Raw genomic sequence first — 14072 nt, 5'->3', positions numbered from 1 at the left:
TTTTACATTATCCTTTTTGTTTTTAATATATTGAGGGATTTCCTCTCATTTAGTGAAAAAAATATTTTTTTTTTGGATTTCTTCTACTATTACTAAATTTGATATTCTAATTGCACTTTATTGTCGTTGAGTGATTCGCTGACATCGTGATTTTAGGTACTGATACATCGGTGAGTAAGATCGTTCAATCTTGGAAGGATATATTCCATTAATCTCAGGTGCTTGAGGGAAATAATTTCATCAAGTGGACATGGTGCATTTAGTGGGCTCAACTTTCTTTCTTTGAGAAAAATATTTTTATATTATTTCTAATCCGTTTCTGATTATATTTTCTCTATTAATTTTAATTTTCTAGTTTGAGAATACTCTTTAAACTTTCTTGTTTCTTATCAAGTTCATAATTTTTTTTATTTTAAATATCTTAGGAATATAAAAACAACACTTACAACAAGATTTTCATATTTTATGCTTGAACACAAAAACTCCTAGTTAAATGAAAAACAGTCTCACCAATACGGCACGATATATTATTCCTGGATACTATTTGTTTGATACATAATATTCACTTTTCTGTCAGATTTCTGTGAAGTGGGGCATGGGATTTGGTGCACTACATATATTTGTCATAAATCAAAAGGAAAAAAAAAAAGATAAATTAAAAAAATTATTTGCAATATATTTGATTTATGGCTAGTCATATGTGTTTGGATTAGCAACCAAAAGATGTTGGTAATAAATCTTTAAATTAATCTTCTTTAGTTTTAACTTAACTAACTATTCTTTTATCCATGTGATGAAGGTTGCATTTAGATCCATTGACAAGTAGAGGTTTTTTGTGAACGATGAATATCAAATTAACTTATTCAACTTTTAAATTAATAAAATTAAATTAAATCAATTATAATATACATTTACAGATTTGATTGTTATTGATTTCGATATCGATTTAATTTAATTTAACTATACAATAATCAATTATACACAAAAATAGAAGAAATAATTCATCAAAAAATAAAGAAAAAAAGAGAAAATTATTCAAAAGGAAATGTGGTATTTAGATGTCATTTTTTAGGTCTTATAATTCTTATACTAGAACTCCAATTATGTTAGTTTTTGCTTATATTGATACCTAATCCAATAGAAAATAAAAGATGCATCATATCTTACTATTTTTCATTAGAGTCCTGTTCATTATATAAGAATCGGTTTTGTTTGATTTAGTTTTTTCTTTTTTAAAAATATAAAAAGCAACTCAAATAAAAGATTAGTTTATTTAATCGATTCGATTTGATTTGATATATATATATTAGGAGTATTTAAAAACAATATCTCTTCTTAAACATGCACCAATAAGGGCATCTTGTTCAATTTTTTCCCTCATTATGTCAATTGATGGATGTTTCATTTTAACTAAAGAAAACAACTTGAGAAGGATCAACATTAAATTTAGTGGCATGTATAAAATATCTTTTAATTCTGCACCTGATAATAAATATTTCTATTACAATTACTAATTTGTATTTTGTGATAGTTGAAAAGGCTCTTTCACATCTTAATCTAGATCCTAAAATGTACATTGGATTAGACACTGAGATAAGATTGATAATGTCCATATTATGATGCAATTTTATACACATTAAAAACAACTAAAATAGCATTTGGTCACTTTCACCTTCTAAAATCCATACAAAAATTTAAGTTTTATGAATATATTTATACATTTAAATAATATATAATCGTAAATATAGTTGATATTAAAAAAAATGTTTTTGAAGTTTTCTTAAAAAATAATTTAGAACTTGAAATTGTGTATGATCATGTATTTTACTTGAAAAGATTGAAGATCTGTGAGTGGAAATAAAATTTCAGACTAATTTTTTTTATAAAAAAAAATTAAAATTTTTTTTTACAAATCAACCATCTTCCATTACAAACTATTTTCTTTTTTTTCCCCCCAAAAAATCTACTTCCAAAATTTATTGATGAGATTCACTTTTATTACTCTCTCTTTTACTTTTTATTGTCATGTATACTAAAAATACATGTTTTCAAATAGTTGTTAATTTAAATAATAAAAAGAAAATTGATTATCTTTTTCTGAATTTTGTTCTTAACATAAATTATTCTAGAACTAAAAAGCACATATATAAATAAAGATTAATAAATTAATAAGGGATAATATGGATCAAATAATACTATTTATTATTTTTTTTCCTTAAAAGAAATCTTATAATAGAGAGTAACACCAAAACAAAACAATATATAATTAGAAAAGAGGAGGTTGAACTAATATTCTTCATTTTTTAACAACTTCATTGAGTTTGACATTCACATTTTCTAACCAACCACATCTTACCTACATATTTTAACTCTATCCACTTGTCTATTAACCAAAAATAGAGCCACCAAAAAAAAAAGAAAAAGGAAGAACAAGAACCCCTTTGTCTAGCTATCTATAGCCATGCCAAAACCTGCCTCTAAGTAGAGTCTCAAGAAAATCTCAAAACCTTTTAATTTGTTGTAGAGCAAAGAGTGATGACATAATGGAGGTATCTGAGGAGGGAAATCTTTGGGACAGTGTTTTGGAGATAACTAAGGTAGAACAAGAAAAGGGTGGTGATCCATTGGTGTGGGCAGTTCAAGTTTCTTCATGTCTTAGTTCATCAGGGGTGTCTTTGCCCTCTTTTGAGTTAGCCAATTTCTTGGTATCTCACATTTGTTGGGAAAACAATTTGCCTATAGCATGGAAGTTCTTGGAAAAGGCTTTGGTTCTCAAGATTGTCTCACCCATCATTGTTTTTCCTCTGCTTTCCAGCAGGTTTGTTGTTTTTTTACTGTCTTTTTGTTCCCAATTTGTTGATTCTTCAGTGCCTTTCTGTAAAGATTGAATCTTTAGCTTTCTTGGGTTGTTTATTTGAAGAAATGCATTGTTTTAACAAATGTAGCAAGGTCAATATAGGTTTTTGAGAAGCTTTGTTAGATGATGAGTCCTGTTGTCGGAGCGAGGATTTTCATTAAGAGGTTGAAAATATGTAAACTAAACACGAAGAAGCCATAGGTGTTTCAACGTCTACTATTTATACCTAAAAAATAATTTAAACCATGTTAAAACAGTGTAATTTTACCCCAAGGAAGGTTCTGATGAACCCCTTGTCCCTACCTGGATCCTCTGCCCCTGCTTTGTTAATGTTAACTCGTGTCTGTCTACTTGTGTTGTGTGTTGCTTCTTGTTATTCATAGGTGCATTTTATGGATGATAAAATGGAAAAAATGCAATCTTAGTTGATATGGATATTAGATGCTTAGCGTGCCTTCGTTGTTGTAATGCACTATTTATCAGTTTATATCAAAATTTCTATTTGTTCTCTCTTTCTACTGAAAAAAAAAATCATTTTCCTAGGACTTTAGCATAATCTTGTCGACTATTTTGGTCTGGATCTTCAAGTGTCTCTCCATATTGACCATCACAAAGTATTCTGAAAGTAACTTAACCATGTTTTGAGCTTTTCCAGAGTGTAGTATTAACAATAACGAGCTTGCAATTGGTTTACAGCTTCCTTTGGGTTCCTTTATGTTGTTATTTTAAACTATGTGCAAGCTTGCAAACCACATCTCTGCTGTAGATCACAAGTTGAAATGAAATGAATACTTATGGGGATTTTAATGGACATTACAGTATTTATCTTTTACTTGTCCAGATGCTTCAGTTCCAAATATCTTGTTTTAATCTTTCATCTTTTAGTATGTCTATACATGCAACTTAGAAACAAATTCTGGCCTTAAATATGTGTTTATGATGTTTTGTTGGCATTGTAGAGTTCCCGTCAAGGTACTATTGATATCTTCATCATAATCCAGTTTCTTGTTTTCTATTTTTGTTTGTGTGTGTTTGTATCTTAACTCTTACATTCACTCGCCTTTAATTTTTACAGGGTAATCCAAAATCGACGCCTGAGGCCGGCAGCATTTAGGCTCTACATGGAACTCATGAGAAGACATATTTTCACTCTTAAAAACCATGTAAACATGCTCAGTTATAAGAAGTGAGTGGTTCTGTTAATGGCTCTTTGTGTCACATTCTTTTTAATGTTAGTATTTGCCATCTAAACCTATGGCTCCTTTGCTTCATATGCTAATCCACTACTTTGGGATCTTTTGGCTTGGTAGGATTCAGAATGTTTACATGAGAGGAAAGCCTAGGCAAATTAGTTTAAGGCATGACAGATGATATCAGAGACTTCTCTAGATCATTAAAACTAGACAATTTTATCGTAGAGATTAAGAATATTACAAGAGCAGGGAAAAGAATGATTGTTGTTTTTTGAAATTGTAGATTAAGCCAATTATATTTGCTTAAATTCACAAGCCAGATGGTATGTATATTGAGCAATGTTGATTCTTGGGTGTGTCAGGGATTTAGGTCTTGAGGTGACTTTGAATTTACCTTCTATGATAGAATCTTCCATAAGCCTTTTGTATTGTGTTCTCCCATCATTACAATGCATTCCACGGTTGATTCATTCAATTGACCTGATTCCAAAATAACGTTCTACATGCAGGGTTGTGAATTTCTTGGATAGCATCCTTCATTTGACTGAGATATTTGGTGTGCATGCTGATGAGCCTGGTGTTCTAGTTGTTGAGATTATCTTCTCACTTGTTTGGCAATTACTTGATGCATCACTGGACGATGAAGGGTTGCTCCAACTTACTCCAGAAAAGAAATCTAGATGGCCAATTAAGCCTGAAGATGTGGAGATAGATGGCTGCATAGCTGATATGGAGAGGAATGAACAAAGAGAACGGTTGAAGAATTTGAACACTCTTCTGGCAATTGAGTTGATAGGGCAATTTTTACAAAACAAAGTAACTGCCAAGATTCTTTACTTGGCTCGCCAAAACATGTCAGAATTTTCTCTTTACAATCTATTTCTGAACTCTACGCATCGTTTCAAGTGTTATTTGATGTTTGTCTATGTTGAAAAGACTTCATGTTTAGTTTTAGCTTTGCACGTCAAGTTACAAGTTTTGTGAGTTAGCATTATTTCATGTGGCCGTGGATGCACTTACATGGAAAATGATAAAATCAATAGTACCTTAATGTAACTGCCACATGTTTAACCTATGTGTCTCTTTAATAATAGTTTCAAATCATATGTACCTTGACAACTCAAGCTTCATTTTGAGACTTCAAATATCTATTACTTCCTTGGAATGACTTTCTGTAGTTTCACTCTTATTGAAATACCCAACTAATATTGTTCCAAAACCTGTCAGGCCTGTGCATTGGGGAGCTTTTGTTCAGCGCATACAACTACTGGCTGGAAATTCATCAGCACTGCAAAGTTCAAGCATAATATCACCCAAGGCACTTCTTCAGCTGGCATCAGATGCTCACAATTTAAGCAAAGCAAATTCCTTACAGGAACATTATGTCAGAAGCACTTCACGATCTCTAGCTACTTGTGCTGGTCTTTGTTTTGGGAGTAGCCGTTCTTCGCTTTGGCTTCCTCTAGATCTCTTCCTGGAAGATGCAATGGATGGTTCACAAGTTAATGCTACAAGCGCCATTGAAATTATTACTGGTGCAATTACTTTTTATCTCACATTTTCTGTACCAATATAGAATTATTGATAACTGTACTAATTTTTGATGTGTTTAATAGATGGTGGTGCTTTACTTGTGCAGATTTAGTCAAGTCCCTACAAGCAATCAATGCTACAACTTGGCATGAGACATTTTTAGGACTCTGGATGGCAGCTCTACGACTTGTTCAAAGGGTTAGCAATTTTTTTTGCATTTAGTTTGTGCTTAATGTACTCAAATTTATATTTCTCCAGCTTAATTTCCAAATCTTTAACTTTATGGGCTTCAAAGTAGTTGTGCATTATTGTCCTTATTTGTCATGTGTGATTCATGTGAAAAATTTATCTAGAACTTTTCATAGATTCTTGAGATCACTAGATTCTTTAAATATTTTCATCTTTATCTTGGAAAGATGAAGTTGAGTATTTTGTATGATGGTGCTGCAACATAGCTGAATAAACTATTTGTTAGAGTCTTAGAGAAAGACAAGAGAGCTGTAGACTAAATTTAGGCGATAAAGAGAATGAGGTTAATAACAGAGTTCCAATCATTTTAGGAAGAAAGTACATAGATCGGCTATATGTTAATTATCTCTGTCAAATGGAGGGTCGGTTTATGAAAGCACTAGCTTTTGGGCTTGAGTTAGGCCCAAGTGCCATATCTTTACAAATATTTGAGAATCTGATGCCGTAGCATAGCAGCTATAGAGTGCCTTACATGGATTATGGAGTTCCAGATAAGCTAATACTATTTACAGAACATTTCTCTTTGGGCATTCATAAATGATAGATTTTTCTTAATTTTTACAGAACATTTCTCTTTGGGCATTCATAAATGATAGATTTTTCTTAATTTTCTTCATTTCTAATCACTGTCTATTTATTTATTATACTATAAGCTCTTCACCGACTTTTGAAGAAGGCAAGTGCGAACCTAATTGTAGAAGTACTAGATTACCAAAGCTTGTCTTAGGACATAAGATACGTCTTATTCGTTTTCTGTCGGTGTTGAACTCTCCCAGAATGAAAAAAGATGTTTTCAAGTGTTACCTAAGCAATATTATTATTATCATGTTTTTTTTGGATGAGTTAAGTGCTGCCTAAACAGTTGCAGTAAGCAAGTTTGCAGTGAGTAAAGTATGACTACATTCCATGAGCACAATATTCGTTTCGTTCAAAATATTAAGATAATACAATTTATTTCATTTGTAGTATAAAAACTTTTTATTTGTTTTTGATTAGTGCTTTTTTCAATTGTCTTAGGAGAGGGATCCGATTGAGGGCCCTGTACCTCGTCTAGATACTCGCTTGTGCATGTTGTTCTCTATCATAACACTTGTCATTGCCGATCTTATTGAGGAAGAGGAAAGTGAAGCATGTGATGAAATTGAATCCAGCATAGGCAGGCATATGAAAAAGCAGGTTGAAGGCACACGGCGTGAAGATGTAATCTCTTGTTTACAGAACCTGGGTGATTATCAAAGCTTGCTAACTCCACCTCAGGCAGTCACTAATGCAGCCAACCAGGCTGCTGCTAAAGCTATGATGTTTAGATCAGGCGCCAACACTTCATACTTTGAGTGCATCAACATGAAAGATATGCCAACCAACTGTTGTAAGCACTCTCTTTTACATGACTAAATGGAGCTTGAAAGTTTAGGTTCTACCCTTTGTTTTACTCTGTTAACTGTAACAGAGATTCAGAGAGGCAGGATTGATGGGTTTACTAGGTTTCTAACTATAGGCTTGGGAAATGGTTTGATTTGTCCATTCTATGCATGTTTTAGGATCTAGTGAATAGTATATGTCAAACGCGTGAGGAAAAATAAGTTTTCAAATTTAGGTGCAACTCAAAGTAATTGCATTAGTATAGATTAGAAGCAAGAGTAGTGTAAAAAATTGGCAAGAAGATAGATCATGATATACATCATTATAGAGAACAAATGTTTTTAGATATCTTTGACCTATACATGATAGTATAAAATATGTATTGCTGTGATCAAGAAATGGTGGTAGACTTGTAATGATCACAATTCTAGCTTGCCAGATGTGGGGCATATAGAGCATGCTTTATATGTAATGGAAATTTATTGCAGATTCATTTTTTCGTACCATTACTTGAGTCTATAATCATGTGTGTGTATACAACAACAACATACCCAGTGTAATCCCACAAGTGGGTTCTGGGAGGGTGGTGTGTACAGTGCCTAACCCCTACCTTATGAAGGTGGAGAAGTTGTTTCCGATATACCCTCGGCTCGAGTTAGCATATTAAAAATCTAGTATGTCAAAGAAAATGTTATAGCGAAGAAGCCATGATAAAGCAAATTAAGAAGAGAACAAGTAGCAACCTATGTTACTAGTACTCTTCAAAAAATGCCGAGTGCGTGTAGGATCCTCCAAGAGCAATGCATTCTTGGATGATCTGACACGGGTGCAACATTATATTTGGAGAGTCCGAGCAACATATGTAGACAAATAATACGATAACAACATGTAATACTAAAATCGAAGAATACGATAGTAGGAAATTAATAATAACAATACTGATAAGAGAACTAGAAAATGCTCGACTATCTACTAACCTTCTACCCTAATTCTCGACCTTCATATCTTCCTATCTAGGTCATGTCCTCGGTAAGCTGCAGGTGTGCCAGATCCTGTCAAATCACCTCTCCCCAAGACTTCTTTGATGTACCTCTACCTCTCCTTATATCCACCATATATCCAACCTCTCATACCTCCTTATTGGGGCATCTATATCAATAAACATGTGCATATATATGTACACTATTTTCTACTGATGTTGTGAAGTCATTAATGGTTTGGTAGAGGATTATACACTTTCCGATCTGTTGATCCATGATAAAGGTTGTGTTAGATGTACAAGAATGATCATTTTAAAAGATTTTTGGCAATTGTTTAAACCTTATTTGACAGGTCATTTTGCTGAAAAAATTACCATTATCTGACATTGTTTCCATCCGTGACGAGATGCCTAACAATGCTCACTTTCTTGAAACCTTCATTTTAATGTGGTGATATAATGTAGAAAGATGTTATTATTGTATGTGGCTAGAGGTCAAGAATATGTGAAAAGTACACCAGTGAAGTGGATGTTATGGTGATCCAACATTTCTTGCAGAATTTGTTGTCTGATCACTTCAACCTAAGTTGAACTTTGGCCTTGCAGCTGGTAACCTGCATCACTTGATAGTTGAGGCTTGCATTGCCAGAAATTTGCTGGACACTTCTGCTTATTTTTGGCCTGGTTACGTGAATGGACGCTTGAACCAGTTAGCGCACAGTATGCCAACTCAAGTGCCTGGTTGGTCATCATTTATGAAGGGGGCCCCGTTGACTCCCGCTATTATTAATGCTTTGGTTTCTGCTCCAGCTTCAAGGTATGCTTAGGATAGCTTTACACTGACAATTTTGTTCCCTAAAATGTCTACACTTCAGTGATTAAGTCAAGAAAAAAAAACCAAGTTTATGTTGTAACTTATCTGAGCATCAAAACTCTGTAACAATTGGAGCTTGCAGTACTGAAACAACAATTGACTGTTTGTATATTCGTGGAAAGGGCTGATGATAGAGTTATACATAGTAGTCCTCCTATCCTAGGCAATGACTCCTAATTGCAGTAAAGACAGATAATAGTCAAAATCTATTCTAGTATTCCATGATGGTAGCCTGGTCTTGAGTTGCTTTTTTCTTTCCTGAAGCAAAGTATATCAGATGCTCTTTTTAATTGATTTAACCAAGGGTAAAAAGCAACTTAATTTAAGCTCATGGATTTAATGGAAGTTTAGCAGAGCTTGAGAAGATTTTCGAGATGGCGGTCAAAGGAGAAGATGATGAGAAGATAGCTGCTGCTACCATTCTTTGTGGAGCCTCACTGATTCGTGGTTGGAATATACAGGTAATAAACAAATAGTTTGCTTCAGCAAAGGAAATTCTTTTGTTTAGAGCATTACGATCCTGATACCCATTACTAAAAGTATCATTAAATTGTTCTTGCGAAGAAATAATGTGGTTCTTCCTTTTGGTTGTGATCACGCAGGAACATACCGTCAATTTCATAACCAGATTATTGTCTCCTCCAGTTCCTACTGACTATTCTGGTAAAGATAGCCATTTAATAGGCTACGCTCCAATGTTAAATGTCTTACTCGTTGGAATAGCACCAGTGGACTGTGTTCAGATTTTCTCCCTTCACGGCATGGTATGCTTGTTAAACTTGATACTGTTTCTTATATAAGATGAAAACAGTTTCTATGAATGATGATAAATTCATTTGCATGGTTACACTACTCTTTCTGGACTGTTATCTACCTGTGAGGTAGGGGTAATGTCTGCGTACACTCTACCTTGAATCCTCCCCAGACCCTACTTTGTGGGACTACACTGGGAATGTTGTTGTTGAGGACCATGTGGGTTACTTCACTTACTGATTGATAGCTTTCACTAACACCCAGACCTAACTTACCATTTAGTATTTATTGGTCATATAAGAGCTGCAATAGAAACAAAAGAACCAAGTTTTTTTAAACAAAGGGCCTTCATCTCAATTGTGGGCCCCCAGTAGATTTAATCATTTTCATCTGGGAAATGTAGTCCATGCTCTCAGCTCATTATGTGAACAAGTTGAATTCTCTCTCTGTGATAGATCACTTGCTTGATTGGTTACATTTTCCTTTCAAAAGTTGTAAGATAAGATTGAGCATTAGAGCAACGGTACACTTCCTCTATCAAAGTCTTGGACTAGACAGTCTTCTGAACGAAGTTTTCGTGCACGACTTTCAAAGATTATTATGCTGACATTGTATAGCATGACACAATGGGAGGCCTAAAAGGAGGTGTCAGCTACACCCTTTACTTTGTTCCTTTTTAACCTGTGAAACATAGTAATGCTAACACTTTCTTTGTGTTCCACAAAATGCTGTAAAAATTGGTAAGTTCGAGAAAATACTAACAAGGAAATGAGAAACTTCAAAGTTTTCAGAAGAGAACATTTTAGATTTTTCTTCTCAAAGAACAAATTAGCAAATCTGAAGTCTTACTTAACAAAAGAAATGAAAGAACTTAAAGATTTATTAGATGTTTCTTTGTATTGTGGGAAACATTTATTATTTTCTTACAGTAAAAGTTGTATTCAAGTAAATGTGAAAGGTAAGACATTTTTACAGCATCCAACTCTATCATTAACACGTCTTAGATGTCCATAAACACTTCCTATTAAATGTGAGAACTCATTTGCTCACCATTTTTTATTTGAATGAGAAAAGAGGCATGAGTAATTTCTGAGTTTTGCATGCCTTGTAAACATCCAACTATTGCTTTCTAATTTTTCAGGTCCCACAACTTGCTGCTTCATCAATGACAATATGTGAGGTATTTGGTTCGTGTGCTCCCAATATCTCATGGACATTGACAACAGGAGAGGACATCTCAGTGCATGCTGTGTTTTCAAATGCTTTTGCTCTACTTCTAAAATTATGGAGGTTCAACCATCCACCTATTGAATATAGAGTTGGAGATGTGCCCCCTGTAGGATGCCAACTAACTCCCGAATACCTCCTACTAGTGAGGAATTCACATCTTGTGTCTTCTGAAAACATGTTGAAGGACCCCAATAGACGGAGACTAGCAACTGTTGCAAGATCCTCATTTCCTAATCCAATATTTGTAGACTCATTTCCAAAATTGAGAGTTTGGTATAGGCAACATTTGGCATGTATAGCTTCAACTTTGTGTGGTCTTGTGAATGGGACTCTTGTCTGTCAAACAGTTGATGTTTTACTCAGCATGATGTTCAAAAAGATTAACGGGGGAAGTCAGAGTTTGATCTCCATAACATCTGGAAGTAGTAGCTCTTCTGGAACTGGCAGTGAGGATACTTCTATGAGGCCTAAATTACCTGCTTGGGACATCCTCGAAGCTGTCCCCTTTGTGGTTGATGCTGCTCTAACAGCATGTGCCCATGGAAGACTTTCTCCTCGTGAACTGTGCACAGGTTAGTCAATGCATGTAATAGATGGCTCTTTTATAGTACATCTTCCTTTCAACTGTAGAATCTGCAGCTCCAAGATCATCCACTTGCACATCTCAGACTGAATTAATAGCAATTATATCTTATTTGCACTTTCATAACATATATCTCTAGGATTTGATTATAGTTGCTTCCCTATAAATATGTATATAATTTGTGTTAAAGCATAACTTCAAGGGGAAGGAGGTAAGGAATTTCAGGCACTTTGACAATGTCTTTAATTCTTATGCAAACTCTAAAATCATGGTTCTATATTATCAAATTTCAGGTCTTAAAGATTTGGCTGATTTTCTTCCTGCATCGCTGGCAACCATTGTAAGCTACTTCTCTGCTGAGGTTACTCGTGGTGTTTGGAAACCAGTTTTTATGAATGGCACTGATTGGCCAAGTCCTGCTGCAAATCTCTCCAATGTTGAGGAGCAGATCAAGAAAATTTTAGCAGCCACTGGTGTAGATGTTCCAAGCCTTGTTGCAGGTTTTTCCCCATTACTTACAGTAATTAAGAATGTTATTCTCTCTATTGAATAAAGCCACATATGTTGCTTCATCATCTTCTGAACCACACATAGACTTAAGTCTGAAGCTAAATGCTTCCTCCGTTCCAAGACGAATGAAACAGTTACTATTTTGAGGAGTCATAATATTTTCTTTGAATACACTTTTGTAACCTTCTTATAGGTTGTTAACTTAAAAAGTTCCGATATCTTGTATTTTTTCTAAATAGTTTTAAATGTGTATTTTATTTCAAAAAAGATTAAGACACTAATTTCGGAATTTTTGCTGAAAGTTAAATCTGATACTCCTGGTACTCCAAACTCAAACAGCTTTTTTGGAAGTAAGGGAATATCTAAAACAAGAGTGACAAAAGATCCATGAAAAACATTTTTAAGATAACAAAGGTATATGTGTCATTTCCTTCTTGTGAAACTTATGCTTAATTATATTTGAATCTGTAAGAACTAAAATCATCTCTATTGTCTAGGCTCAAAATCTTTTCTTCAACTTTTTGTACTTGATCATTGAATTCCAATTTGCTTTCCCAGGTGGCAGCTCTCCAGCAATTCTTCCACTGCCATTGGCCGCATTTGTCAGCCTTACTATAACATATAAACTTGATAAGGCCTCCCAGCGTTTTCTCAATCTGGCGGGCCCGGCTCTGGAGTCACTTGCAGCTGGCTGCCCTTGGCCCTGCATGCCAATTGTGGCTTCTTTGTGGACGCAAAAGGCAAAAAGGTGGAGTGACTTCCTCGTTTTCTCTGCATCTCGAACTGTCTTTCTTAATAACCACCATGCAGTCATTCAGCTTCTCAAAAGTTGTTTCAATGCCACCCTTGGTTTGAACTCTTCCTCCATATCAAGCAATGGTGGAATTGGTGCTCTTCTCGGTCACGGATTTGGATCACATTTCTATGGTGGTATTTCTCCAGTTGCCCCAGGTATTCTGTATCTACGAGTGTACAGATCCATCAGAGATATCATGTTCTTGAGAGAAGAGATTGTTTCACTTTTGATGCAATCTATAAGTGATATAGCACGCAGCGAGCTTCCAAGACAACGGTTGAACAAACTGAAGATACTCAAAAATGGAAAGAAATTTGGAAATGTATCGCTTGCTGCAACAATGACAAGGGTGAAACTAGCTGCCTTGCTTGGTGCTTCTTTATTATGGTTATCTGGTGGATCAGGGCTGGTGCAGTCATTAATAAAAGAGACTCTTCCCTCTTGGTTCTTATCTGTCAATAGCTCTAATCAAGAAGGTGACAAGGGTGATCTAGTTCCAATGCTCAAAGGGTATGCACTGGCATACTTTGCAGTACTGTGTGGGGCTTTTGCGAGTGGTGTGGACTCGTTGTCCATGGCATCAAAGCGACGTCCGAAAATCATTGGGCGTCATGTTGAATTCATAGCCAGCGTCCTGGATGGCAAAATATCACTTGGTTGTGATCCGTCTACTTGGCACGCCTATGTGTCGGGATTCGTGAGTCTGATGGTAGGTTGTACACCAACTTGGGTGTATGAAGTGGATGCCGAGTTGTTAAAGAGGCTCAGTAAAGGCTTAAGACAATGGCATGAACAGGACCTTGCTCTTGCTTTGCTTAGCATTGGAGGGGTTGGTACAATGGGATCAGCTGCAGAATTGATCGTGGAGGCTTCAACATAGTATTTCCTGTTAGTTACCATAAGAAATTTTGTAGATAGATAGATTGTTATTGGTAGTTAAACTTAAGTGTTCACCCAAGTAACCTTATTAACAGTTTGAAGGTGTAACTCTACTTTATGTGTTTGTAGGCTGTTTCTTGAGGGGAGGCAAGTCATGTACATTGGGTATGGAATATATATCTTTTAGGTTTGAACTACTAATGATAATCTGAATGTGATTAACAAGTATCTTATACTGTTTTTATTTTATTTTACAAGATACTTCATTTCAATC

General features: G+C 34.8%; 1 protein-coding gene across 1 annotated transcript; it reads left to right on the top strand.

Annotated features, from left to right (window-relative positions):
• The first annotated feature begins 2258 nt into the window (after positions 1-2258).
• Positions 2259-14070, top strand: LOC101260265 (mediator of RNA polymerase II transcription subunit 33A). Its single transcript, XM_010324435.4, has 12 exons — positions 2259-2818; positions 3933-4043; positions 4560-4904; positions 5278-5585; positions 5690-5781; positions 6850-7201; positions 8780-8990; positions 9394-9508; positions 9650-9811; positions 10942-11602; positions 11907-12113; positions 12682-14070. Exons 1-12 carry the CDS (start codon positions 2544-2546, stop codon positions 13797-13799), a joined length of 3957 nt encoding a protein of 1318 aa, XP_010322737.1. The 5' UTR covers positions 2259-2543; the 3' UTR covers positions 13800-14070.
• Positions 14071-14072: the final 2 nt, after the last annotated feature.

Source organism: Solanum lycopersicum, chromosome 1 (genome assembly GCF_036512215.1).
Source record: "Solanum lycopersicum chromosome 1, SLM_r2.1".
NCBI classification, from domain to species: Eukaryota; Viridiplantae; Streptophyta; class Magnoliopsida; order Solanales; family Solanaceae; genus Solanum; species Solanum lycopersicum.
This window is presented reverse-complemented; position numbering and strand designations above follow the sequence as displayed.

Bases quoted from the DNA above. Each gene is read 5' to 3' on its own strand.
- LOC101260265 (XM_010324435.4), top strand. From the start codon at position 2,544: ATGGAGGTATCTGAGGAGGGAAATCTTTGGGACAGTGTTTTGGAGATA. The intron at 4,905-5,277 runs GTCAGAATTTTC...AAAACCTGTCAG, and splicing joins TACTTGGCTCGCCAAAACAT to GCCTGTGCATTGGGGAGCTT. The intron at 9,812-10,941 runs GTATGCTTGTTA...CTAATTTTTCAG, and splicing joins TTTTCTCCCTTCACGGCATG to GTCCCACAACTTGCTGCTTC.